The sequence below is a fragment of the Hyperolius riggenbachi genome, chromosome 6 (genome assembly GCF_040937935.1).
Source record: "Hyperolius riggenbachi isolate aHypRig1 chromosome 6, aHypRig1.pri, whole genome shotgun sequence".
NCBI lineage: Eukaryota > Metazoa > Chordata > Amphibia > Anura > Hyperoliidae > Hyperolius > Hyperolius riggenbachi.
Genome location: NC_090651.1, coordinates 123,127,001 through 123,153,090, shown reverse-complemented (window position 1 = coordinate 123,153,090; position 26,090 = coordinate 123,127,001). Strand labels below are relative to the sequence as shown.

The 26,090-nt window shown below is 44.6% G+C and overlaps 1 protein-coding gene across 3 annotated transcripts in view; it reads right to left on the bottom strand.

The window, feature by feature from the left end:
* The window catches only part of LOC137521074 (calcium-activated chloride channel regulator 1-like), a 98,200-nt gene that overhangs the window by 33,537 nt on the left and 38,573 nt on the right, over positions 1-26,090 (bottom strand). For all 3 annotated transcript variants that reach the window (XM_068239846.1, XM_068239849.1, XM_068239848.1), the window contains exons 6-8: positions 24,330-24,504; positions 11,719-11,943; positions 5,860-6,084 (exon numbers count right to left, since the gene is read on the bottom strand). In XM_068239846.1, coding sequence (XP_068095947.1) covers positions 5,860-6,084; positions 11,719-11,943; positions 24,330-24,504 — 625 coding nt within the window. The remainder of the gene's footprint in view (positions 1-5,859; positions 6,085-11,718; positions 11,944-24,329; positions 24,505-26,090) is intronic.

Sequence of the window (26,090 nt, the reverse complement as noted above, 5' to 3'; positions counted from 1 at the left end):
TCAATGTGCTGCCCATTGTGTTGGATTGTCAATGCAACCCTCTTCTCCCACTCTTCACACACTGATAGAAACACCCTAGGAGAAATGCTAGCACAGGCTTCCAGTATCCATAGTTTCAGGTGCTGCACATCTCCCATCTTCGAGAAAAAGTTGGATTCAAAATATTCAACTTGAAGATGGTCACCACTCATCTTGAAAAGTTTCCCCCCTCACATATACCAATGTGCTACAAACAGGAAGTTAATATCACCAACCATTCTCATTTTATTAAGGTGTATCCATATAAATGGCCCCCCCTGTACTATTGGTGATAGGAAAAAAATAAACAACAGATTCAGTTTAGCTCAGTATTGTCTATGCTGTAAGTATTTATGACAATCTGTTTTTGTGTGAGTAAGGCTAGGTTCACAGTGGTCAGTTGCATAACGCACGCGTCATAATGTGTGGGAACTGCAATGGGGACTGGACATAGACTTTGATACACAACTTGCATTTAGCGAGTTAAAGAAAGTAATGTGAATGCGATTAGGGATGCTCATTCGGATTCCCCAGAAATGCAATTTCCGAAATTCCGATCGGAAATTGCATTTCCGCATCGGAATGCGGAAATCGGGAATGCAAGTGCCGTAGGCGGATTTCCGCCGGAAATCGCGGTAATTTCCGCCGGAAATCACGGAAATTCCACCCGACGTTAACATCGTTTTTCTCAAAAACTATAAGGTCTTTTTGAAAACTTTTTTTTGCATCTTGTTCACAAGATTCAGTTTAATAAATCCTGAAAATTTGGTGTGTCTAGGACTTAAGGGGGCTTTGATATTAACCGCTAAAGTCGGCAGATTTTTACTGTAATGTAAAATGCAGAAAATCTGCATCTGCCTGTTTTCTGCATTTTACATTACAGTAAAAATCCGCCGACTTTAGCGGTTAATAGCAAAGCCCCCTTAAGTCCTAGACACACCAAATTTTCAGGGTTTATTAAACTGAATCTTGTGAACAAGATGCAAAAAAAAGTTTTCAAAAAGACTTTATAGTTTTTGAGAAAATCGATGTTAAAGTCGGGCAGAATTTCTGCGATTTCCGGCGGAAATTCCGCATTGGAATGCGGAAATTGGTAGCGGAAAGCGGAATCGGTAATCGGTACATGACGGAATGCGGATTTACCGCGGAATCGGAAATTGGCATTCCGACCATCCCTAAATGCGATCCATTACTGTAAACAGGCCAATAGAATTGGATGGGCAGTGAGTTAACATGCAGAATAATTCTGCAGTGCAACTTACCACTGTGAACAAGGCCTAAAACAAATTGCAGGGACAACTTATTCCTAACTACCTGTATGTTTTGGGCCTGGACTACTTATTCATTTTATAATTAATGAAAACTCTGACTTGAATGCATTTGCAAATAATTACTAGCTATGCCTAAATACATGGTTAAACCAGGGTCCATGTACTGTGTGTTCTGTATGTTAAAATACTGTATAAGGCAGGGAACACACACTGAAAACACAGGAGTTTTTTTCTGCTTTTCAGAAAACTGCCAGTAGGTGGTGCTGTAAAACTAAGTACAGACTCATAAAAAGTATGGAGGAGCTGCATGCATAGGAATACCATTTATCAGTACTGTACTTTTTTTTTGTTTTAATATTGTGTGTAGTATATAGCAATCTATATACTGCAATGCATGGCTATGAAAAGTTGTAATATTGAAACTGCACTGTCTGCTGTAAAGAAGGAGAGTATACAACTGCACTAAATATGTGCAACAAAAAATATTTAAGCCACTTCTAAATCTTGGAATTCATAAAAAAAAAAAAACAGGTAAGTAAGTAAAAGTATCATTCTGGGAAGCGGGAAAAAAGGGCGCAGGCAGCTAGTGGACAAAAAGGGCGCCGCCATTCACTCTCATAATAAATAACGTTTAATGGGCGCCGAGCAGGAAAAAAGGGCGCCGGAGATAAATAACGTTTACAAACGGCGCCCGGAGATTTTTAATGATTTATAACTGTGTTTGTGGTGATTTACGTTTATAAAATGCACCCGTGCCGAATAACGTTTATAAAAATACTAAACATATTTATGTTATTTAACTAATTAAAACATTACTTAAAGTATTATCCCTTACTGTTTGTAAAACATTATTATTCACAAAATAAAGCGATCAGTACGTAACGTAAATTGCAATATATTTTTTGCAGCCACAATTAGTAAAACATTATTATCCACATAATTAAGCAATCAGTAAGGGGGGTCTTAGGTTTAGGCACCACCAGGGGGAGTCTTAGGTTTAGGCACCACCAGGGGGTCTTAGGTTTAGGCACCACCAGGGGGGTCTTAGGTTTAGGCACCACCAGGGGGGTCTTAGGTTTAGGCACCACCAGGGGGGTCTTAGGTTTAGGCACCACCAGGGGGGTCTAGGGGTTAGGGATAGGTACAGGGAGGGTTCTGTGTGAGAGTAGGCTTAGGTATAGTTTTAGTAAAATTTTAGTAATACTTACTAATGTTTTACAACACTTATTACGAACGTAGTTATATTTATATCATCGTTATAAAGAATATTTTCAGATTTTATTATAAGAACAAACCATAAATGAAGGTTATTCACAATAATATACAATTATAACAATTAAACATATATTATCGTTTTTTTAATAAACTTAATTATAAGTTTCACTTTTGAAACAGGGAAGATTAACGTTTTCACAATTGCCGATTTCATAAACATTATTTAATGATTTATAATTTTGTAAAACATTATTTGTAAACGAAATATAGCACACTATTTTTATAAACGCTATTAATGATTAATTATTAATTAGCGTTTACACCCCGCGCCCTTTTTCTCCGGGCGCCCTTTTTGTACGTACGCATCATTCTGTACCATCTTCACTGTCGCTGTGCTAGAATAAGGCATAATGTATATGTACAGTATATTAGACCTGGGCAGCATGTTGGCATAGATGATAGCACTCACACTTATCAGTGCTGGGTCCCTGGTATTAATAACAGACAGGGCACTATTTGTATGTTCTCTCCTTGTCTTCGTGGCTTCCCTCCGGGCACTCTGGTTTCCCCCCACATCCCAAAAACATACAGAAAATTGAAGTGGCCCTAGACTAAGATGGACATATGAATATGGTAGGAGCAAGATTATGAGCCCCTCTGAGGGGAAATTAAAGGACTACTGTAGGGGGGGTCGGAGGAAAATGAGTTGAACTTACCCAGGGCTTCTAATGGTCCCCCGCAGACATCCTGTGCCCATGCAGCCACTCACCGATGCTCCGGCCCCACCTCCGGTTCACTTTTAGAATTTCTGACTTTAGAGCGCGCCACGTCGAAGAATAGGGGGTGTGGCGCGCCCATTTTTCGCGCCACGCCGAAAAATTTGGTGTCTGCAGCGCGCGCGAAAAATGGGCGTGGTCATGACATTCTATGGGCGGAGCTAACAGAATGATGCAACAGCGAGGCATAAGAAAGCAGTGTTTACGCCGTGATGTGGTCAAACGTGGATTCACATCATAGGTGTGCAGAAACTGTGTGATGCTATTTAATAGTATGCCATAACCCCAAAGCAGCAAACACAGCCAACTATGACCATTAAATAATAAATGCAGCAACAGTTACCCCAGACACCACAAAATAAATGCAATGGGCAACATTTCAGCTCAAAATAAACACATTGCGGGGAACATTTCAGCACAAAATAATCGCATTGCGGGCAACATGTCAGCATAAAATAAACGCAATGGGGGCAAACATGTCAGTACAAAATAAACGCAATGGGGGCAAACATGTCAGTACAAAATGAACGCACTGCGGGCAAACATGTCAGTACAAAATAAACGCACTGCGGGCAAACATGTCAGTACAAAATAAACGCACTGCGGGCAAACATGTCAGTACAAGAGAAACGCACTGCGGGCAAACATGTCAGTACAAGATAAACGCACTGCGGGCAAACATGTCAGTACAAGATAAACGCACTGCGGGCAAACATGTCAGTACAAGATAAACGCACTGCGGGCAAACATGTCAGTACAAGATAAACGCACTGCGGGCAAACATGTCAGTACAAGATAAACGCACTGCGGGCAAACATGTCAGTACAAGATAAACGCACTGCGGGCAAACATGTCAGTACAAGATAAACGCACTGCGGGCAAACATGTCAGTACAAGATAAACGCACTGCGGGCAAACATGTCAGTACAAGATAAACGCACTGCGGGCAAACATGTCAGTACAAGATAAACGCACTGCGGACAAACATGTCAGTACAAGATAAACGCACTGCGGGCAAACATGTCAGTACAAGATAAACGCACTGCGGGCAAACATGTCAGTACAAAATACACGCAATGCGGCCAAACATGTCAGTACAAGATAAACGCACTGCGGGCAAACATGTCAGTACAAAATACACGCAATGCGGCCAAACATGTCAGTACAAGATAAATGCACTGCGGGCAAACATGTCAGTACAAAATGAACACAATGTGGGCAAACACTTCACCTGCAAGAAAAAGCATTTACTCACCTGGCAGAAGACGTCCCCTCACGCAGCCGGCCTCTGGTGCCTCAGGTGCAGCTCCCCCTGGCCTGGACGATCTTCAATCTCCCGCTCAGCCTCTCACAGGCAGAGCAGGGCTACGGCAAGATGGCGTCCGGAGGCGGAGCCCTGTACTGGAGACAAATAGTCTCCAATACAGGGTTTTCGCCTCCGGACGCCATCTTCCCGTAGCCCTGCTCTGCCTGTGCCTGCCGGAGGAGAACATTGCAGGCTGGAGCAGGGCTGCGGGGAATGAACTAGCGCAGCGTCTAGTAGACGCTGCGGCTAGTTCATTGTACGGTGGCCAGAGTCCCGAGGCCGGGACGTCCCGCTGCTAAAAGCGGGACGTTTCCCGGGACCTCATGCAGCCTGGGACAGCGCCCCCCGAAGGCGGGACGCGTCCCGGGTAAAGCAGGACGTATGGTCACCGTACCATATCCCTCTCAGTTAAGGTTCCCTTTAGAGAGCCTGGAAAATCCTCCAGCTAAAAAAACACTGAATATAATTTTGCCTTCTTAAAGCAAAGATATTCTACCTAATAAACTCCCTGGGAGCTGTGTCCATGGGCTGTGTCTGGGTGCGGAGGTGCAGAGCCACAGCCATTGCCAAGCATGGGCTGACATCGGTGTGCATGTGCGGGCAAACAAGGGTGCATGCACACAGGTGGACACGGCTGTGCATGAGGCGTTTGAAACTTCTAGCACACGTTTTTAAAACTGGCCCCAATGCCTAGTTTGCAATAATTCAGCTTTAAAGAGAACCTGAGGTGGGTTCTAATAATCCTATTAGCACACAGAGGCTGGGTCTGCACATAATGCCCAACCTCTGTTGCTATACTATCTTCCCCCAGGACCCCCCTGCGCTCTGCTGTCCCCATAAATCACAGCCCCTCTCTCGCACACTCGCGCATGTGCAGTATGGAGCCACCTGTCTTCGGGAGGACTCGGCTCCCGAACACTTCCGAAGCCCCCCGCGACTGAGGGTTTAAGCAAGGGAGTCATCGCTGCACCGAGGACACCGGTAGAGGAGAGGGAAGGCTCATTAGGACCAAAAGCCTTACCTCTCCTTAGGTAAGTATCTTTTTTTTTTTTTTTTACAGTGGTTCTCATTGGGTTTAAGAAGGCAAAATTATATTCAGTTAAGATATTTTTTAATGGCACTACAAAATTGCTTAAACTGTATAAAATTGGTATAAGACATACAAGTCTTCATATAAAAAGTAAAAGCCCATTTAAAATGCTTCTATTGCAATTTGCCCGTTTATAATCCTACCAAACACGTCCTAGAAAGAAGCCAATCATAAACGAATTACCTGAAATCCTTGCCGAACTCCAGAACATATGTTAGTACCGCCATCTGCCGCTTTAGGAAGAAGAGATTTCAGCTGTTCACGCTGGAAGGTATCCGTTATTTTCACCAATTCAGATTTAGTTTGTGCATCATTGTTGAAAATAACAATTCCAACATAGGACCCGGATTCAACAATCTGCATGATATAGACTTCAGAGGCCTGATACAGGCGGCCAATGCGATCGCTCTAGAGGGAACAGAATAGCCTGTGTTATAAAGTAGCTACACATACTGTACATGCCCTATTATGCACTTTGTATCCACATTTTACCAGTTCTAGACAGCTTAAAGGGGAACTGAAGTAAGAGGTATACGGAGGCTGCCATATTTATTTCCTTTTAATCAATACCAGTTGCCTGGCAGCCCTGCTGGTCTATTTCTCTGCAGTAGTATCTGAATAACACCAGAAACAAGCATGCAGCTAGTCTTGTCAGATCTGACAATAATGTCAGAAACACCTGATCTGCATGCTTGTTCAGGGGCTATGACTAATAATATTAGAGGCAGAGGATCAGCAGGGCTGCCAGGCAACTGGTATTGCTTAAAAGGAAATAAACATGGCAGTCTCCATATACCTCTCTCTTCAGTTCCCCTTTAAAGGAAGCTAGAGACGCGGTTAAAACTAAAGATTTGATACTTACCCGGGGCTTTCTTCTGCCCCATAAGCACGTGTGACTCCCTCGCCGTCCTCCCTAGTGCCTCCATTCAGCTGCAATCAGCCCTGGAAATCTGGCTCAGTGCGCCAGTCGTGGTCTTCTGCGTATGCATAACCATATTTTAACCATATTATAACCATCGGTAGGTATAGTTCTGAACCAGTTCTGAAACATGCCTGAAGAAGAAACTTAAAGAGAGTCTGAAGCGAGAATAAATCTCGCTTCAGACCTCATAGTTAGCAGGGGCATGTGTGCCCCTGCTAAAACACCGCTATCCCGCGGCTTAACGGGGGTCCCTTCACCCCCAAATCCCCTCCGTACATCGCGGAATCTCTTCCGCATTGGGGCAGGGCTAACCGCCGCAGCCCTGCCTCCCCGCGTCTATCAGACGCGTACCTCCGCCTCTCCCCCGCCCTTCTCAGTCTTCTTTCGCGGCGATGCGCGTCTGATAGACGCGCTGAGAGGCAGGGCTGCAGCCCTGCCTTCAGGAAGAGCAAAATTTACGACCAATTTGGTCGTTGATTTTGCAGGGGGGGGGGGGGGGGGTTTGGGGGTGAAGGGACCCCCGTTTAGCCGCGTGATAGCGGCGTTTTAGCAGGGGCACACGTGCCCCTGCTAACTATGAGCTCTGAAGCGAGAATTATTCTCGCTTCAGTGTCTCTGTAAAGTTTTGAACGCTTTCAGGCAAATATTGTACATTTAGTCATTAAAGTTATCACCTAAACAACTTTTGTTGTTATGTCTTCTGCACTATCACACTGCTGCATGCACTTTTTGGCCAATCGCATCACTGACCCATTCATTTTAGCGGTGCAGATAGCATACGATCCTGCGCGTTGCGTTCTTATCGCACAGCCATTCTACATTAACAATGTGAACGAGGCCTTAATGTATGGCAGTAAACCTGAACGCTGTGCAGCCTTAATACCCTCAGTAGCTCTGGCTGTTTTTAGAAGCAAGGTTCTGTTAAATCCAAGTAAAACCTCACAGTTCGATAAGAATTCATCCATCTTTTTCTGCTTCACCAATTGACAATACCTGGTCTTCATACTGATGTAGATTCCAGAGGAGGACATCACCAAGGAGGCTGGCAAGGGAAAATATGGCATAGCATAAAGGGGCCCATACACTGGCTCGATTCGCAGCCGTTTCGACAGCAGATTCGATCCTGGGATCGAATCTTCTGCCAATCGTTCGCGGTAAACGCAGCCGCCGATCCGATTTCCTCCCGAAATCGGATCGGTCCGTCGATCGCGCCGTGCGGGAAATTACCCTCGATCGCCCGGCGGTAAGAGCGCGTCGCTTGCGGCGTACGATTCGGGCCCGATGCGACGCATGTATACATTACCTGAAGCTGGCTCCGGGGTCCTCTTCTCCTCGCTGCACCGCATTTCCGCATGTCCCAGTTATACTTCCTGTGTCACTGCAGTGACCAGGAAGTTGAAATAGAGGGCGCTCTATTTGAACTTCCTGGTCACGGAGTAACACAGGAAGCGCCGGGATGGAGCAAGAACAGCGGTGCTGTGCAGCGCGGAGAAGACGCCCGGGAGCCAGCCTCAGGTAATGTATACGGGGGGGGGGGGGGGACAGGCGGAACAGCTCAGCAGATGGTGAATCGGTTTCAGGCTGAAATCGATTCACAATCTGTTTGCAGTAAAGGTGGCCATACGATCCCTCTCTGATCAGATTCGATCAGATAGGGATCTGTCAGCTAGTCGATCTAATGGCACATCGACCAGTGTATGGTCACCTTAAGGAAGGGTGGCTGGACTTTTGAGTCAGAACCCCCAGTCAATTGCCAGGACTCATTTTTTCTTGCTTGCTGGTGGTTTAAAAGATATTTTATGTCAAGGTGTGAAAATATCACTAAGGAGAAAAAGTGAATCGCATATGGCCCATTTTCCTCCCATAACATTTCAGCAATCTACGGGCCATATGATTTTTCTCCTAGGAGATCATTTTTCATTTTCAATTAAAAATAACTTTCCAGCACTTTTCAACTATAAAAGTACCAAAAAGTAGGTGAAAAAGTACTATCAAAATTATTTTGAGTATTTTCTTGGTTTCTGGTGACTTAACCTCCTTGGCGGTAACCCCGTGTGTGACACGGGGTAAGCCGCCGGAGGGTGCCGCTCAGGCCCTGCTGGGCCGATTTTAATAATTTTTTTTTTGCTGGACGCAGCTAGCACTTTGCTAGCTGCGCCAGCACTCTGATCGCCGCCGGCCCCTGCCCGATCGCCGCTATCTGCTGCGGCGCGGGCCCCCCCCCCCTCCAGACCCCAGCGCTGCCTGGCCAATCAGTGCCAGGCAGCGCCGAGGGGTGGCCCGGGACTCCCAATGACGTCCCGACGTCAGTGACGTCGGTGACGTCATCCCGCCCCGTCGCCATGGCGACGGGGGAAGCCCTCCAGGAAATCCCGTTCTATGAACGGGATTTCCTGATCGGAGATCGCCGAAGGCGATCGAAGCGGGCGGGGGGGGGGTGCCGCTCAGCAGCGGCTATCATGTAGCGAGCCCTCGGCTCGCTACATGATTAAAAAAAAAAAAATTTTTTTTAAAACTGCTGCGCTCCCTCCTGGCGGTATTTTTCATACCGCCAAGGAGGTTAAAATGAATTTTATTGACAAGTTTAAAAATATTACCTAGGAAAAAACTCAGGAGAAAAAGTTAATTGCCTATTGGCCTACAATTGAAATAGTACCGAAAAGTAGGTGAAAAAGTACCATCAAAAGTATTCTGGTAGCTTAAAATGCATTTTATTGAAAAGGTGTAAAAATATAGACTAAGAGAAAACTTATGTACCCAATGCTTGTTTCTTACTTTGTACAGTGCAACGGAATATGTTGGTGCCAGGGTTGATCGTAAACTACGCCAGTGCGAATCTATGCGTCGTAGTTCATAGACGAAGTTTAAAAATCCTGCGTGCCTATTTCCGCGTAGTCGCAGTACCGCCATTCGAAGCTTCGCCCGCTATGCGTAGTTGGACGTATGTATTGCGAAGTCAACTACGCGTGCGGTAACTGCGTCTATAGGGATTATTGCGCATGCGCAGAAATATTATTGCCCTTCTACACGTATACAATTCCGCATTGGAAGGTGGAATGTACGCATATATTAGTTCACCCATGCGCATATTTAGCGGATTATTGCATACATCTTTCCGCATAAGGGCATAAGCGTCCGCATACACTACGCTTCACACTACGCAAAGCTTCCGTATTTTAACGCGTAGTCTATGAAATACAAACGTAGCAAAGTTTCTGATTTCAAAACCGTAGTTTAGGAAGCGTAATTGCGTAGAACTACGTGTTGTTCCAGCGTAGCGAAGTTGGCTGACTACGACCATCCCTAGTTGGTGCTTTATAAATTTATAAAATGAATAATGTAGCTTTTCAGGACTTTACAATGGTGCACACACAGCTCCTTACAGATGGTTCATGTACAAATTAGGGTCTGCTGGTTTTGAAAATACGTACACAAATTGTACATAAGCCTACTTTCTGTGTTCCCAGAGTTGAGATCAGTTTTTCAGTGTTGGACAGAATGTGAATCTTTGGAGGAATACGAGTGAAATCGCCGCCGGGAGACTTGGGCGCAGGATACAGCCGATATATGGGTTACCCCAGGTGGTGTTAATTACTATTACCCCTACAGGTCCACGTGGATGGTAGGGAATGATGTAATTCGGCTGCCAGCTGTTGCTGGCGGCCAAATTACAGTGTTTTTAAAAGTAACTTCAGTACCGTCTTCTGACGGCACCAAAGTTACTCACTGTGTGCCGCTATAGCCGTAATTCCTATTACGGTCTATGGTGGCACCGGCTGTGCCCAAATCTCCTGTGCTGGATACAACGTGTTCGCTTTGGAGTACCACAAGGTTCATTTTCTGGCTGTTAATTATTTTTGTTTTTCTTAATTGTTACATATTTTGAAATTAAAAGCACAGTCTTTGCAGTGTAATGTATACAAGGTATCCTGTTCTGAAGATGATGTAAACAGATTAAATGATTGGGCAATTACATGGCAAATAAGGTTGAGTGTGGATAAATGCATGTTGCCTTAACTTGCCTATAATTTGAGGGAGGTAGACAAAAAACAACTACCATCGTTTTTTTAGATTATAGTACTATGATATGCTAATGCATAGCTTCTAAAGCTAGCAAAAGTCTAGCATCTACACAAAGGAGTATAAACGAATGTAAAGTGATCATTTTCTTAGTAAGACCACAACTTGAATCCACACCAAATGTCACTTTTCGGCACTTAAAGGGGAACTGAAGTAAGAGGTATGCGAAGGCTGCAATATTTATTTCCTTTTAATCAATACCAGTTGCCTGGCAGCTCTGCTGGTCTATTTCTCTGCAGTAGTATCTGAATAACAGAAACAAGCATGCAGCTTGTCTTGTCAGATCTGACTTTAAAGTCTGAAACACCTGATCTGCTGCATGCTTGTTCAGGGGCTTTGGCTAATAGTATTAGAGGCAGAGGATCAGCAGGGCTGCCAGGCAACTAGTATTGCTTAAAAGGAAATAAACATGGCAGCCTCCATATACATCTCTCTTCAGTTCCCCTTTAAATGCAAAAATATACCAGTATTCTTAATCTTAAATTCTTAAAGGAAACCTGAGATGAATCAATATAAAAGTTTTATACATACCTGGGGCTTCCTCCAGGCCCCTAAGCAACGATTGCTCCCATGACGTCTTCCTCCACCTCATCCTCCTGGTAGAAATACCATAAGTTTGTCCAGTCGGGGCACACTGCGCATGAACGGCCACGTGCACACACCCCGCCACGCTCCCATCACTGGGAGCACTCTGCACCTGCGCAGTACTACAGCGCAGGTGCAGAACGCTCCCAGCTGTAGGAGCAGAATGGGGGGCTTGGGCAGCCGCACTGTGCATGCGAAGACTGGCCAAACTTACGGGGCTTCTACTAAGAGAAGGTGGAGGCGGAGGAAGATGGCGCAGGAGTGATAGGTGCAGATGGGACTAAAGGAAGCCCAAGTATGTATAAAACTTTTGTATTGATTCATCTCAGGTACACTTTAAGGGGCACTGAGGGTATCAGTTTTGAGAAAATGCTAACTGAAAACGACACATGGTTCAAGAAGCTACAGAAGATATACTTAGAAGAGGAAAAAACAAACAAACCACAAATACTTACTCCACTCATGCTTCCAGAAACATCAAGTACCAAGGTGACCACCCGGTCTTTGTACTGCAACAGAGAGAAAGTGGGAGCAGGGATGTTTGGGTCAGCTACAGGAGCAGAAGACGTCATATCTGGTGATTTCATAATGACCTCCCATGAGCTCATCTGGTTACATAGTCTGTTTTGATCATTCGGTGCTTCTTTGTTGTGGCTGTCCTTTTTGCAGAATTCATGCACCTTAAAAATAAAATCACAATCAAATAGCTAAATATTGGCTAATTACGGTATATCTATCAACTATTGATATCACCCAAATTATTATTATTTTTTGATCAGGGAAATATCAATTAAATAATTGTTTTTGCCAAGAAAAAAAGCTTTCGAGTTTTTGGGACAACCGATAGTTTTTATTGAATTGCCATAAAATTGGATAACTTTATTGTATCATGTGTGGCAACCTTAAGAGTAGTTGGCAATTAGCCGGTGATCATTTTCCATAGCAAAATATAGGCATTCAAACTGGGTGCAAAATAGCAAAAAAAGTATCATAACCCTAAATATCCCATTTTCTGTTTCCATCATTAACTCCAGCCCTAACGGGAACTACGCCAGCTTCCATACAAGTAATATTAAAGCAGATCTCCAGTAGAGATGTCCCGAATGGTTCGTCGGCGAAAGGTTCCAGTTGAACTACGGGTGGTTCGCGTTCGCCTGCGAAGGCGAACTTTCCCAGAAGTTCGATTTGCCCCATAATGCTCTATTGAGCAGAACTTTGACCCTCTACATCACAGTCAGCAGGCACATTGTTGCCAATCAGACTGCACCCACTCCTAGAGGTCCTTGTGCCGTTTTACTCATTAGTCTGCCTACACTAATTAGTTAAGGGACAGCTGCTGACAGACTCTGCTAGGGAGAGTTTAGTTAGGCTCCTATAGGCTTGTTTCTAGCTAATTGTTGTTCCTTATATTACTTCACTCCCTCCTCCCGGAGGGAGGTGGGTCTCATCTTCCAGGGAATTGTAAAATTTCAAAAGCCAGCTTATATACCTTGGTCGGGAATTGAACCCAGGCCTGAGTGCATGGTAGATAGCTCTCTTAACCGCTATACCACCACCAACACTACATTCTGAAACCAGCCTAGCATGTACCATTATGATATATCCAAGAGAAAAATGAGCTTGCTTAAAGATTTGTAGGCTTTCAAAAGCCAGCTTACATACCTTGGCCGGGAATTGAACCTAGGTCTGAGTGTGTGGTAGATAGCTCTCTTAACCGCTCTACCACCACCAACACTACATTCTGAAACCAGCCTAGCATGTACCATTATGATATATCCTAGAGAAAAATGAGCTTGCTTAAAGATTTGTAGGCTTTCAAAAGCCAGCTTTCATACCTTGGCCGGGAATTGAACCCAGGTCTGAGTGCGTGGTAGATAGCTCTCTTAACCGCTATACCACCACCAACACTACATTCTGAAACCAACCTAGCATGTACTATTATGATATGGTATAAGGTTCAAGAACATTTGGGAAATAGTGATCACAACATGATAACATTTGATCTGGTGACTGATAGGCCACGGGGCAGCGGGACCACTAAAACTATGAATTTTAGAAAAGCTAAGTTCAATCAAATTAGGCAGGCACTAAGTTTGGTGAACTGGGATAATGTACTACAAGAGGAGGAAACTGAAGGGAAATGGCAAGCTTTTAAACTTATTCTCAATCTATATTGTAGTATGTATATCCCATATGGAAACAAAATGTCTAGGAATAAAAAAAGGCCTCTATGGATGAATAGAAAGGTTAGGGATAAAATGAAAAGGAAAAAGAATGCCTATAAGGTCCTAAAACAGGAGGGGACCGAGGCTGCACTAAGCAATTATAAGGAGTGCAATAAAAATTGTAAAAAAGAAATTAGGCTGGCAAAGATCGAAGCTGAAAATCAAATCGCTAGGGATATCAAATCTAACCCAAAAAAGTTTTACAAGTACATCAACTCTAAAAAAAGAAAGGTTGACTGTATAGGACTCCTAAAGGATGAGGGTGGGAACTCAATGGTGGATGACCAAGGTAAGGCAGAGTTATTAAATGCTTTCTTTGCTTCTGTCTTCACAAAGGAAACAGCACTGTTGCAAATTACAGAGGCAGAAGAGTCTCAATCTTCTAACTGTAATATTAAATACTTAATGCAGGAAGAAGTGAAGGCAAGACTAAATAAATTAAAAATAGACAAGGCACCTGGCCCGGATGGCATGCATCCTCGGGTCCTAAGGGAATTAAGTTCAGTTATAGATAAACCCCTTTATCTTATCTTTTGTGACTCTCTTTCAACTGGCAGAGTCCCAGTGGATTGGTCCACGTTTTCCCATTATTTAAGAAGGGCAAAAAATCAGATCCAGGAAATTATAGACTTGTAAGCTTAACATCAATTGTATGCAAACTATTTGAGGGGTTACTAAGAGATACTATACATGACTTCATAGTAGAAAATAATCTTATTTCTCAGCATCAACATGGGTTTACTAAAGACAGGTCCTGTTTGACTAACATGCTCAGCTTTTATGAGGTAGTGAATGCTAATATGGATATTGGGAATGCTGTAGATGTGATATACTTGGATTTTGCAAAGGTCTTCGACACTGTTCCCCACAAAAGTCTGGTGAAAAAGTTGAGGATGCAAGGACTGGGGAAGAGTCTGTGTGCATGGATAGGGAACTGGCTAATGGACAGAAAACAAAGAGTTGTGGTCAATGGATCGTACTCAAAATGGGAGACTGTCAGCAGTGGGGTCCCACAGGGGTCTGTTACTGGGTCCAGTGCTCTTCAATTTATTTATTAATGACCTAGTAGATGCAGTAGTGAGCAATGTTGCTATTTTTGCAGTAGATACAAAATTGTGCAGAATCATCAACTCTCAGGAAGATAGTGTCATATTGCAACAGGATCTGGATAGGATGGCTATATGGGCACATAAATGGCAGATGAAATTCAATGTTGGAAAATGTAAAGTCATGCATTTTGGTCGTACCAATGGTCTAGCACCATACAAAATAAATGGGATACAGTTGGGGACATCAAACTTGGAGAAGGACTTAGGAGTATTCATCGACAACAAGTTAAATAATCGTACTCAATGCCAAGCCGCTGCAGCTAAAGCTAACAAAATTTTTAGATGCATTAAAAGGGAAATAAAAACTTGAGATGCTAGCATAATATTGCCCCTGTTTAACTCTCTAGTAAGGCCACATCTGGAATATAGAATTCAGTTCTGGGCACCACATTACAAAAAAGATATTGCAGTTTTAGAGCAGGTGCAGAGACGAGCAACAAAATTGATACGCGGGATGGAAGGTCTCGCTTACCAAGAAAGGTTAGATAAACTGGGTTTATTTAGTCTAGAGAAAAGACGCCTTAGAGGAGATCTAATTACCGGTAACATGTATAAATACATCAGAGGGCAATATAATAGCTTGGTGGATGAGCTTTTTGTCCCTAGGCATTCTCAAAGGACTATAGGACATGATCTGCGCATGGAGGAAAAACGGTTTAGCCATTTATTTAGGAAAGGGTTCTTTACAGTAAGAGTGATTAAGATGTGGAATGCATTGCCACAGGAAGTCGTTATGGCAAACTCTATACCTGCATTTAAAGGGGGCTTAGATGCTTTCCTTGCGTTGAAAGACATCCATGGCTACAATTACTAGGTAATGCCTAATGATGTTGATCCAGGGATTTTATCTGATTGCCATCTGGAGTCGGGAAGGAATTTTTCCCTTTTGGGGCTAATTGGACCATGCCTTGTAGGGGTTTTTTCGCCTTCCTCTGGATCAACAGGGATATGTGAGGGAGCAGGCTGGAGTTGTGCTTTGTACTGGTTGAACTCGATGGACGTATGTCTTTTTTCAACCAAAATAACTATGTAACTATGTAACTATGTAACTATGATATATCCTAGAGAAAAATGAGCTTGCTTAAAGATTTGTAGGCTTTCAAAAGCCAGCTTACATACCTTGGCCGGGAATTGAACCCAGGTCTGAGTGCGTGGTAGATAGCTCTCTTAACCGCTATACCACCACCAACACTACATTCTGAAAACAGCCTAGCATGTACCATTATGATATATCCTAGAGAAAAATGAGCTTGCTTAAAGATTTGTAGGCTTTCAAAAGCCAGCTTACATACCTTGGCCGGGAGTTGAACCCAGGTCTGAGTGCGTGGTAGATAGCTCTCTTAACCGCTATACCACCACCAACACTACATTCTGAAACCAGCCTAGCATGTACCATTATGATATATCCTAGAGAAAAATGAGCTTGCTTAAAGGACTTACGAGCTAAAATGAAAAAAAAAAGTTAATTACCTTAGTGCACTGTTAGACCTCTGTGTAGACGATCAGTGCCTCCCTTGTACTTTTCAGACCCCCTGTTATCTTAATCCTCTTATCATTATATGGCCCCGACCCAGCCCAGGGTCGCCTTATCTCTGTGTAATACAATCGCCGCTTTAAAATCCCTCTGCCTGCTTAGTTCAAATAGACTTGGCTGCGTAGGATTACAGCCCTGCCCGCAGCTCATCGCCACTCTGTACACTGAGTCATAAGTCATGTGGGCGTCACCACATGACCTCCCACATGACTGACTTCACTTCAAGCCAGCCGTGCCTCAGCAACTTCAGAATAGAACAGAAGCGCTGAGAGAGGGAGAAGGTAACCTAGTAACAGCATTTGTTTACAGGAGATTTGCAGTGTAAGTAATTGAATTCAAAATCATTTATAACTGATGGGGGACACTTTTATTATCATGTAAAATAGCGTGGCAACATTTATTTATGGAAAAAAAAATGCAAAAAATGGGAAGGGAAGCCCAAAGGGGTTATGTTCATCCCACTGCCATTTCGCCTTCAGATTTTGCAGATGTTCCATTCACACAGGAATGCGGGACACCCTGGGGCCTCCAGAACACAGGATCTGGTAGCCAGATGCGCTTGGTGGCCGTCTCTAGCAGCCGATTGCAAAGAGTTTGTTAGAGAGTGTGCGGTATGTGCGAGGAGTAAGCCCTCCCGACTGGCATCTGTGGGAAAATTACAGCCCTTGCCCACCCCGAGTGAGCCATGGACCCACTTGTCCATGGATTTTGTGGGTGAACTCCCCAAGTCTGAGGGCATGTCGGTCATTTGGGTGGTAGTCGACCGTTTTAGTAAAATGGCCCATTTTGTGCCCTTGAAAGGACTCCCCTCGGCCCAGGAATTGGCCGATTTGTTCATCATCCACGTTTTCCGATTGCATGGCATTCCGGAAAACATCGTGTCAGATAGGGGAGTCCAATTTGTTTCCAGATTTTGGAGGGCATTCTGTCACCAAATGGGCATGGAACTGTCATTTTCATCGGGCTACCACCCACAGACCAATGGTCAGACGGAAAGAGTCAAACAATCATTGGAACAGTTTTTAAGGTGTTACGTTGCAGAAGCGCAAAATGATTGTGTTAAGTTTTTACCCTTCGCAGAATTTGCGCACAATAATTTAAAAAGTTCCTCTTCAGGATTTTGTCCATTCCAGGTAGTGACCGGGAAATTGCCTAAATTCTCCCCATTGCCAGTCGCCTCCACTCCGTTTCCAGCTCTGGAGGCCTGGCAAAGGTCATTTAAAGATACATGGTGGATTGGGAAAAATAATTTGGAGAAGGCGTTTCAAAGTCAAAAAGGTCAAGCTGACAAGAGATGTTCATTGGAGTGGAGGTTTTTGCCAGGAGATTTAGTCTGGGTGTCCACACGTCACTTGACCTTGAAACAGCCCTCAGCTAAGTTGGGGCCCAGGTACGTGGGTCCATTCCCAGTGACCAGAAAGATCAATGATGTCACTTATGCCATTGACCTCCCTGCCAGTATGCGCGGCGTGAGATCTTTTCACGTGTCCCTGCTTAAGCCAGCAGTTCATGTGGGTCCCACTCCTCCTCCTCCGGTGATGATAGATGACTAACCTGAGTACGAAGTAGAGAAGATTTTAGACTCTCGCATAGTTCAGAACTCAGTACAATATCTGGTTCATTGGAAAGGGTATGGCGTCGAGGAGAGATCATGGGTACCTGAGTGTCGCATGCATGCTGACAAATTGAGAAGGGAGTTCCATGCGTTGCATCCTGAGAAGCCAGGTAGGAGCTGTCCGGAGTCCACTCCTCGGGGGGGGGGGGGAGGGTACTGTGAGGAAACGCGGAAAAGCCGCCGCAAGGGCTCAGAGTGAGGCGGCTGTTTCCGCGTCCAACATGGCGGCACAACGCGGAGAAACCCCTGCATGCCGCATGGACAGAGCGGCGGATTCCGCGTTGGAGGCGGCAGATTGCACAGATAGCAGAGCGACTGACATTGCAGCCGGACGCGGGGAAACCGCCGCTCCCTTGGAGAGCGGGACGGCGGTCCCCGCGCTTGAATCAGGGATTACATTGCAAGACATGTCTGGTGTGGCTGGGGCTGCTAGTCCACACAGATTCAGAGGGACGCGCGCGCGCGCTGAGAGGCAGAGCTTATATGGCAGCCAGAAAAGGGTCAGCTGACCAGGCTGGTCAGCTGACAATTTCACCACTTGCCATTGGTCCAGCACTTAGAGGAGGCGCCGGAGAGCACCTTGCTATATATACTGGGTGCTGGGCATTCTCTGGTTGTCTGCCATTGCTATCACAACGTGGTAGCACTCAGACCTTGTTTGTATCTGTGTTCTAGCATAGTTTCCAAAGGTGTTGACATCAAGGCGTTCACACCTTAGCATTAGGAACATTGCATTGTATTATTTGTTATGACCTTCCACCTGTCTGCCGATCCCTCTGAACTCTGATCTTGTACCTTGCTATTTCTGATATCCTGTTGCCAAACTCTGCTCGTTCCTGACTCTGTATTTTGCATCCTGATTCTGTACTTTATCTGTCTGTGTGTTAACGACCTGGCTTGCCGACCTCGAGAACTGGCCTTACTGTTAGAGGCAGTTCCTAGACCTGTTAGTGACACCCTCCCTCTTGGGTGTCACTCACGCTCTGACCTTCCTACCCACAGCCTAGCCCCTTCCTCCTGGAGAGTCTAGGCCATAGGAAGGAACACACTTCTGGAGAAGTGCTCAAAGTATACTGTTGCATAAACACTCACTTGTTCTCCCTGGTGTCCAGAGGTTAGTAGATATATCTGATTATCGGTGATACTGCAGATCACCAATAATCGGGTATATTCTGTATTCCTGGTGAGACTGCAGTTCACCGGTAATCAGACCCTCTCTGTGTTACACCGATCGTTACAGTACCATTATGATATATCCTAGAGAAAAATTAGCTTGCTTAAAGATTTGTAGGCTTTCAAAAGCCAGCTTACACATACCTTGGCCGGGAATTGAACCCAGGTCTGAGATAACTGCAGATAACTATACGTTTTAATTACAGGAAGGCTGATGGATGTTAATTGCAATCTGGAGATCTGCTTTAACAGTTGCTTCTTTCCACTATTCCCTTTTCAAAGGACTAAGGACAGTACAGGCTACTTGACTAAGCAAGCATAATTTGCCAACAGCTAAAGGGTTGAAGGGTGGCTGAAACTATCATAAATTATTTCATTCATATGTCAGACATAAAATTAAAGGGAACCTAAACTGAGAAGGATATGGATTTTTCCTTTTAAAATAATACCAGTTGCCTGACTCTCCTGCTGATCCTCTGTCTCTAATACTTTCAGCCCCAGCCCCTCAACAAGCATGCAGATCAGGTGCTCTGACTGAAGTCAGATTGGATTAGCTGTATGCTTGTTTCAGGTATGTGATTCAGCCACTACTCCAGCCAAAGTGATAAGCAGGACTGCCAGAGAACTGGTCTTGTTTAAAAGGAAACCTCCATATCCCTCTCAGTTAATGTTCCCTTTAAGTACAGGTTTCAAGCATATCTTAAGGGCTTAAAAACTACCTATCATCCACATCCTAATCTGTTATTAACCTAAAAGCAACTCAATGTTTTCACTTAACCCTATAAATGTAGCCAATCCTTATCCCAACTCTAAGCTGGCCTAGAGTCAAACCTTCTATTACCTGAAATACTAGCAATACTGATGTATCAAAGAGGTAGTAATAATTGCTAAGGCAACCAGAGCTGTGGAGTCGGTACAAAAATCTTCCGACTCCAACTCCGACTCCTCAGTTTATGAAACCATGACTCCAACTCCGACTCTGGGTACCCAAAATGGCCCTGACTCCGACTCCTCGACTCTGACTCCTTAGTCTAATACATAACTGGGCTTTGGATTTTGTACAAAATCATCCGACTCCGACTCCCGACTCCGACTCCTCAGTTTATGAAATCAATGACTCTGACTCCGGGTGCCCAAAATTGCCCCGACTCCGACTCCTCGACTCCGTCTAACAGAAAAAATTGTTGGCAGTATCTTGGTGTGTGACACCAGACTGCCCACTGACAACCAGAGCTGTGTACACTACTGCTATTGTTGTCGCCACATTCAGTTGCAGGCATAGTAGCACATCCACTGCACCACTGCATTATTTTTCACTTGTTGCAGACACAGCACCGCAATTAAAGTAGTGGTAAAACTGTGTTTGTGTGTTATGTGGTACATAATTCAATATCACTACAAGTGGGCACAAGTGTGGGTCGGTGCCAGTGGACTCAGTCTGTGGACTATCAGACAGATACTGAGGTACGCAACAGGTGAGGTCAAACACAATACAGTGATAATAACAGATGCCCTGGAGCAGTAGTGGTAAAACTGTGCTTGTGTTGTGTGCTTTTATGTGGCATACAATTCAATATCACTACAAGTGGGCATAGGTGTGGATCAGTGCCAGTGGGCTCTGTCTGGATCAGACAGACACTGAGAATGCACTTCTAGTGCAATAAAACTTTTTACTAAAAATTGACACGCATTAAAAGTTACACTCACAGTGTATCAGTAGGTACATGCGCCTGTCAGGCCTGCCGGCAGTCCTCTCCTCTCACCCGCGCTTGGGCAAAGCAGCGGGGACCGATGACACTGGTGGGGAGCTGGAAGCAGTGGGCGGAGCCAGGACACGGAAATGCCGTCTGACGTCACGACGCGTTTCCATTGTTGAAATCCGCTATGCCAGAAGCACCAAAAGTGATCTTTAAGAAGGCACGTTCCCTAAAAAATCAAATTGCACCGAGTAATAGGAAGCAAGAACCCCCTCAAACATGGTTGAAATCCAGTATTGTGGGCAACTTCAGGTGTGGGAACTCACGTTGTGGTTGTTGTCCTTTTATGCCACATGGCATGAAGTGTTTACAACATCCGGAAGGATGGACCCTACCGCTTAAACACTTCATTAACTGTGCAACAGATTTTGTCATTTATGTTCTAATATGTAGCTGTAAGAAACTCTAAGTTGGAAGAACAACCAGGCCCTTAAGGAAAAGGCTTGGTGAACATAAATGCAACATATTGTCTAAATCCGAGAAGCACAGTGTGCCCAGGCATTTCACAAAATACCATCAGTCAGATCCTAGTTGCCTCAAAATTCTGGGCCTTGAAAGCATTCCATCCACCTTATCCAGAGGCTTGCGGTACAAGAGACTTTGTGAACAAGAGGTGTTCTGGATCTTCAAGCTGAATAGTTTGTTGCCAAATGGCCTGAACGAGCATCTGGAAGTTCGAAGTTTCCTGCAATGAGATATTGGACTGCCATACTGTCTGTGTTTTTCCCCCTACTTCACACTCCCCTTTCCCTTTCCCAATTTCTACCCACCAACTATCTTTCCCCTCACCCATCTCTCCTTCCCTTTGTCTGCCCTTCCCTTCTCTCCTTTCCCATCTCTCTTTCCTCCCTTACCCTTCTCCACCCCCCCCCCCCACTTTTATTCCTCCCCCCCTCCCCCCCCATCCCCCCGCACTGTCCTGTAAGTGGAACCAACCATGTTCTGTCAGTTAAATTACTCCTCTACACTTACGTTTTATTTTGTAAGCTGAGCCGGCAGTAGGGCCACAAGGGAATGGTCACTTGTGGCCCGTCCCTCCCATTTTGCTAAATTCACAACCCCCCCCCCTCACCCCCATCCAGAGGGTAGCCTCCAATCCGAATTATAGGCGGGGGCCATATCCATATTAATCATAGAACTAGGGCCACGAATATGGCTATGATTTAGTTGTTCCGTCCTTGGCTAGCTGAGTAAAATTCCCCGCGGGACTTTGTCAATTAACCAGGGGGGTATCTGAGGAGTTGCCCCCGTAATTCAAGCCATGGCGTAGGTATCTACTGAAGCCTCCTGTGGCTAGAAATGCCATTGTCATGAACGTGATTATGATTATAACTAGGGTGTATAATTCCTAGCCAGGCATCTCTGTTCTCGATATAGCTAGTGATATCTATGGACACTCCGGCGGCAATTCTCGTCCCTCTAATCACATAGTGGGGGACCATTGACACTACTTGCCGCCGGTGCGACCATAATGTCGCATGGTGCCGATTAATCCGGGCATGCCGGTCCCCCCACGATAGTCTGAGTTTGATGTCTTATCCGCTCCTGCATCCCCCTTCCCCTTGCCATCAAAGGGATCTGCGGCCAGATGTCTCGCCATGACTGCCCAGATCGTGGGCACTCACAATTCTCAAGTCTTATAGTGCCCACTGTGTAATCCTGTAGTTTTTTATGTCCACCTGCCAGTATTATAACCGTGCACTGGCTCTATATAAGTTACCTATTAATGGCATAGGTTTGTACTCTAATGGGGGCATGCTAGCCCTCATCTCTTCTAGAGTCCAGCTGAAACAGTTCTCTAGTACTAGCCCATAAGTACTGAGACATATACTATCTATTTTTAATAATAGTTTTTCTTTTTAATGTATAATCCAATTGTTGTTATATTAAAACATTTATGTATCAAATAGCGAGCCCCGAGAGGTGGCCCTATCTACGCATTGGAAACATCTACGCATTGGAAACACCTCCTGTTTCCTCCCCTTTCCCCTCCCATACGAGGGTAGATAAAAGACTGCTGTCCCCGCCGTTGTGTCACCTGACGAAGGCGTGGTTAACGCTGAAACGAGTCGTGACGTCAGACGGTATTTCCGCGTCCTGGCTCCGCCCACCGCTTCCAGCTCCCTACCAGTGTCATCGGTCCCCGCTGCTCTGGCCAAGCGCGGGTGAGAGGAGAGGACTGCCGGCAGGCCTGACAGGCGCATGTACCTACTGATACACTGTGAGTGTCAATTTTTAGTAAAATTTTTTATTGCACTAGGGGTGCGCTCCTGTTCCTTTTGTATTTTTGTAGATTCACTAACACCACCCAGCATTTGGAGCAGCACCCTTTTGAGCACCCCTCCATCAGTGTGTGAAGATAGCGCAGGACTGTTTCTTTTGGTGCTAGACACTGAGAATGCAACAGTTCAAACACAATACAGTGATAATAACAGATGCCCTGGAGCACTATTGTGCTTGTGTCTAATGTGACACACAATTATAGTGGGCACAGCTCTGGATGGCTGCCTGTGGGCTGTGGAGTGTTGCGTGCGCACACACACACAACGCACGCACACGCACACACACAAACACACACACACACACACACACACACACACACACACACACACACACACACACACACACACACACACGTGCTTCCTCTCACTATTCCACCTGAAGACAGACTGGAACATGGCACGCGCTGCAGCGTTTTTATAGGGGGCGGGGGGGGGGGGGGGGGGGAAGAGGTCCGTGAGGGAGTGCAGGGTGATTGGCTGCCATGTGCCTGCGGACTGACTGTGATGTAAGCGGTCAAAGTTTAGCCCAATGATGATGTATGGGGGCGGGTTGAATAGTACCATGTGCGAATACACGATCTTCGCCTAATAGTACTCACCGGCTAGGGTTTGGGCCATCTCTACAGAACAGGAGGCATTTCTGTATAGTTGGGAATTTGCATTGTTTCCTTGAGAACTGATAAGTACAACCATCAAGTTGCATCATAATGATAATTCCAGACAGACAGTAAAAAAGGCAATTAAGAACCAATTTAAAGGACCACTATGTCAAAAATTTGTAGATTTTAAAATACATGCATGTAAAATGTATTTTGCTCCCAGAGTAAAATGCACCACAAGTTACCTTTTTGCCTGTGTTACCGTCACTTACAGTAAGCAGTACAACTTTGAAAGATCTGACAGATTTTGGACTAGTCCATCTCCTCATAGGGGATTATTACCGGAATCCCGGAAAATAATCTAAACAACGATGATGAAAAGACTATTTTTACTCTTTTTTTTAGCTATAATTAGCACACTACAGCAGGAGCAAACTTAGGGCCTCCAAGTCCGTGCGTACAGCTGTATAAGACATTGTAATCATTAATCTGAAGAAGCGGGTAGATCCCGTGAAATGTGTCATCCTTTTCTGTGTCCACTAAATTATGTCTTCTTAATCTCCAGTTTGAGGTAAGACTGTTATTTGCATAACATTTGGGGTCCCTCCCCACCTTGTATCCCTACTCCTTTGCACACAATATTGGTAGTTGGCCTAAGCAATTATCATTCAGTAAGTTCTTTTGTAACTAAGAATCCCCCATGAGGAGATAGACTAGTCCAAACCCTGTCAAAATAGGTGTAAAAAACATAAGGTTTGTTTTTCATGCTTACCGGGTCCAGGGCCTGTGCATACATAACAGATTCACGAACATTCGGGTCCACATTTGGGAAGAACTCACAGCCCTCCTCATAGATTCCTGTTTCGTCAATTTCACAATCTACTTTCTGCTTGTTTGTTCCAACATAAATGTCAATTTTAGCTACGCCTTTCAGGCTCAGGGGACACCTGAAACAAGATTTATATTTTAAATATAATATTTAATTTTTTATAAAGCAGATAATAGTTACATTTCATATGTTCTTTTTTACATTTTTACAAAGTAAATGATTTCATGTGCACCAATCAACACTATGTATAAAGAATTAATTTATTACACTTGACATGCAAAATCTTTATTAATGCAGGAAACAGAAACATTTTCAACAAATGTGCAAGAAAACATGTAAATATTTGCATGCTTCAGACCAACTTGCTAAATCAAGAAGGAACATGAACATCTTTCTGCAACTTAGTAGCATATAAAAAAAAAAAAGGGGGGGGGGGATAGCTGTAATTGGTCAGAGAAAGTGTAAGAGAGAGATTGGAAAAAAAATCCTCTATCATAAAACCCCTTTGTCTCTGTGTCCCATGTCCGTGTGTGTGTCCCTGCGTGCTACTGCGCATGTGCTGCAGGGACAGCTGTTGGACGGGAGCAGGACAGGCAGGGGGCTGGGAAGGGCGCGCATGCGCGATGACTGTGCGGCGGTGGCGGCGGTCACGGGAGAATGAGAGGGGAGGGCAGGGAGGCGGGGTTTAAACACAGACCTAGAGCCCATTTTTAAACATTTTTAAACGGACTTAGGTCTACTAGTATAATATAATACAGTAAGCTTAAAGAGAATCTGTATTGTTAAAATCGCACAAAAGTAAACATACCAGTGCGTTAGGGGACATCTCCTATTACCCTCTGTCACAATTTCGCCGCTCCCTGCCGCATTAAAAGTAGTCAAAAACAGTTTTAAAAAGTTTGTTTATAAACAAACAAAATGGCCACCAAAACAGGAAGTAGATTGATGTACAATATGTCCACACATAGAAAATACATCCATACACAAGCAGGCTGTATACAGCTTTCCTTTTGAATCTCAAAAGATCATTTGTGTGTTTACCTTCTGTCCCCTTCTTCTCTCATGCACTGAACATTACAGGCTTCCTGCAGACAGCTCTGCCTGTGCCTGTGTTTGTAATTCCTCAGTATGTGTCAGCCAGCTACTTTCACAGCCTAAAGGTGCCCATACACTCGTCAGATTGGCAGCAGATAGATAAGAAATGCATCTGATGATCTATCTGATGCGTTTTTAGAACATTTTTTACCAGGATAGAATTCCAATAGATTTCAGTTTGAAATCTATTGAAATTCGATCTGATGGCATTTTTTTGCCATCAGATTTCCATTAAGGCCAATGCAAACTGATAAGCAATCTCATCAGATCGACCTAAATTTTCCACCCTGCAAGTTCGATGGAAATCCATCGAAATCGGCCGTCGATCGGTCGATTGGCCAACTGATTTGCAATCGATCGATCGGCCAGAAAATCGGCTGAGTGTATGGGCTGCTTTACAGAGGAGGGTTTTTATCTTCTATCACTGATAAGATAGCAGAGAAGCTGTTGGCTTATGTAAATAAAACACACACTGAAGTGTGCATAGAGGAACAGACCAGCACGGAAGAGTTGGCAGCCTTCCAGACACAGGCTGACAAGTCTGACAGGGGAAAGATACATTGATTTATTACAGAGACCGTGATAGTACAAAGTACTGCAGTGAGCCAG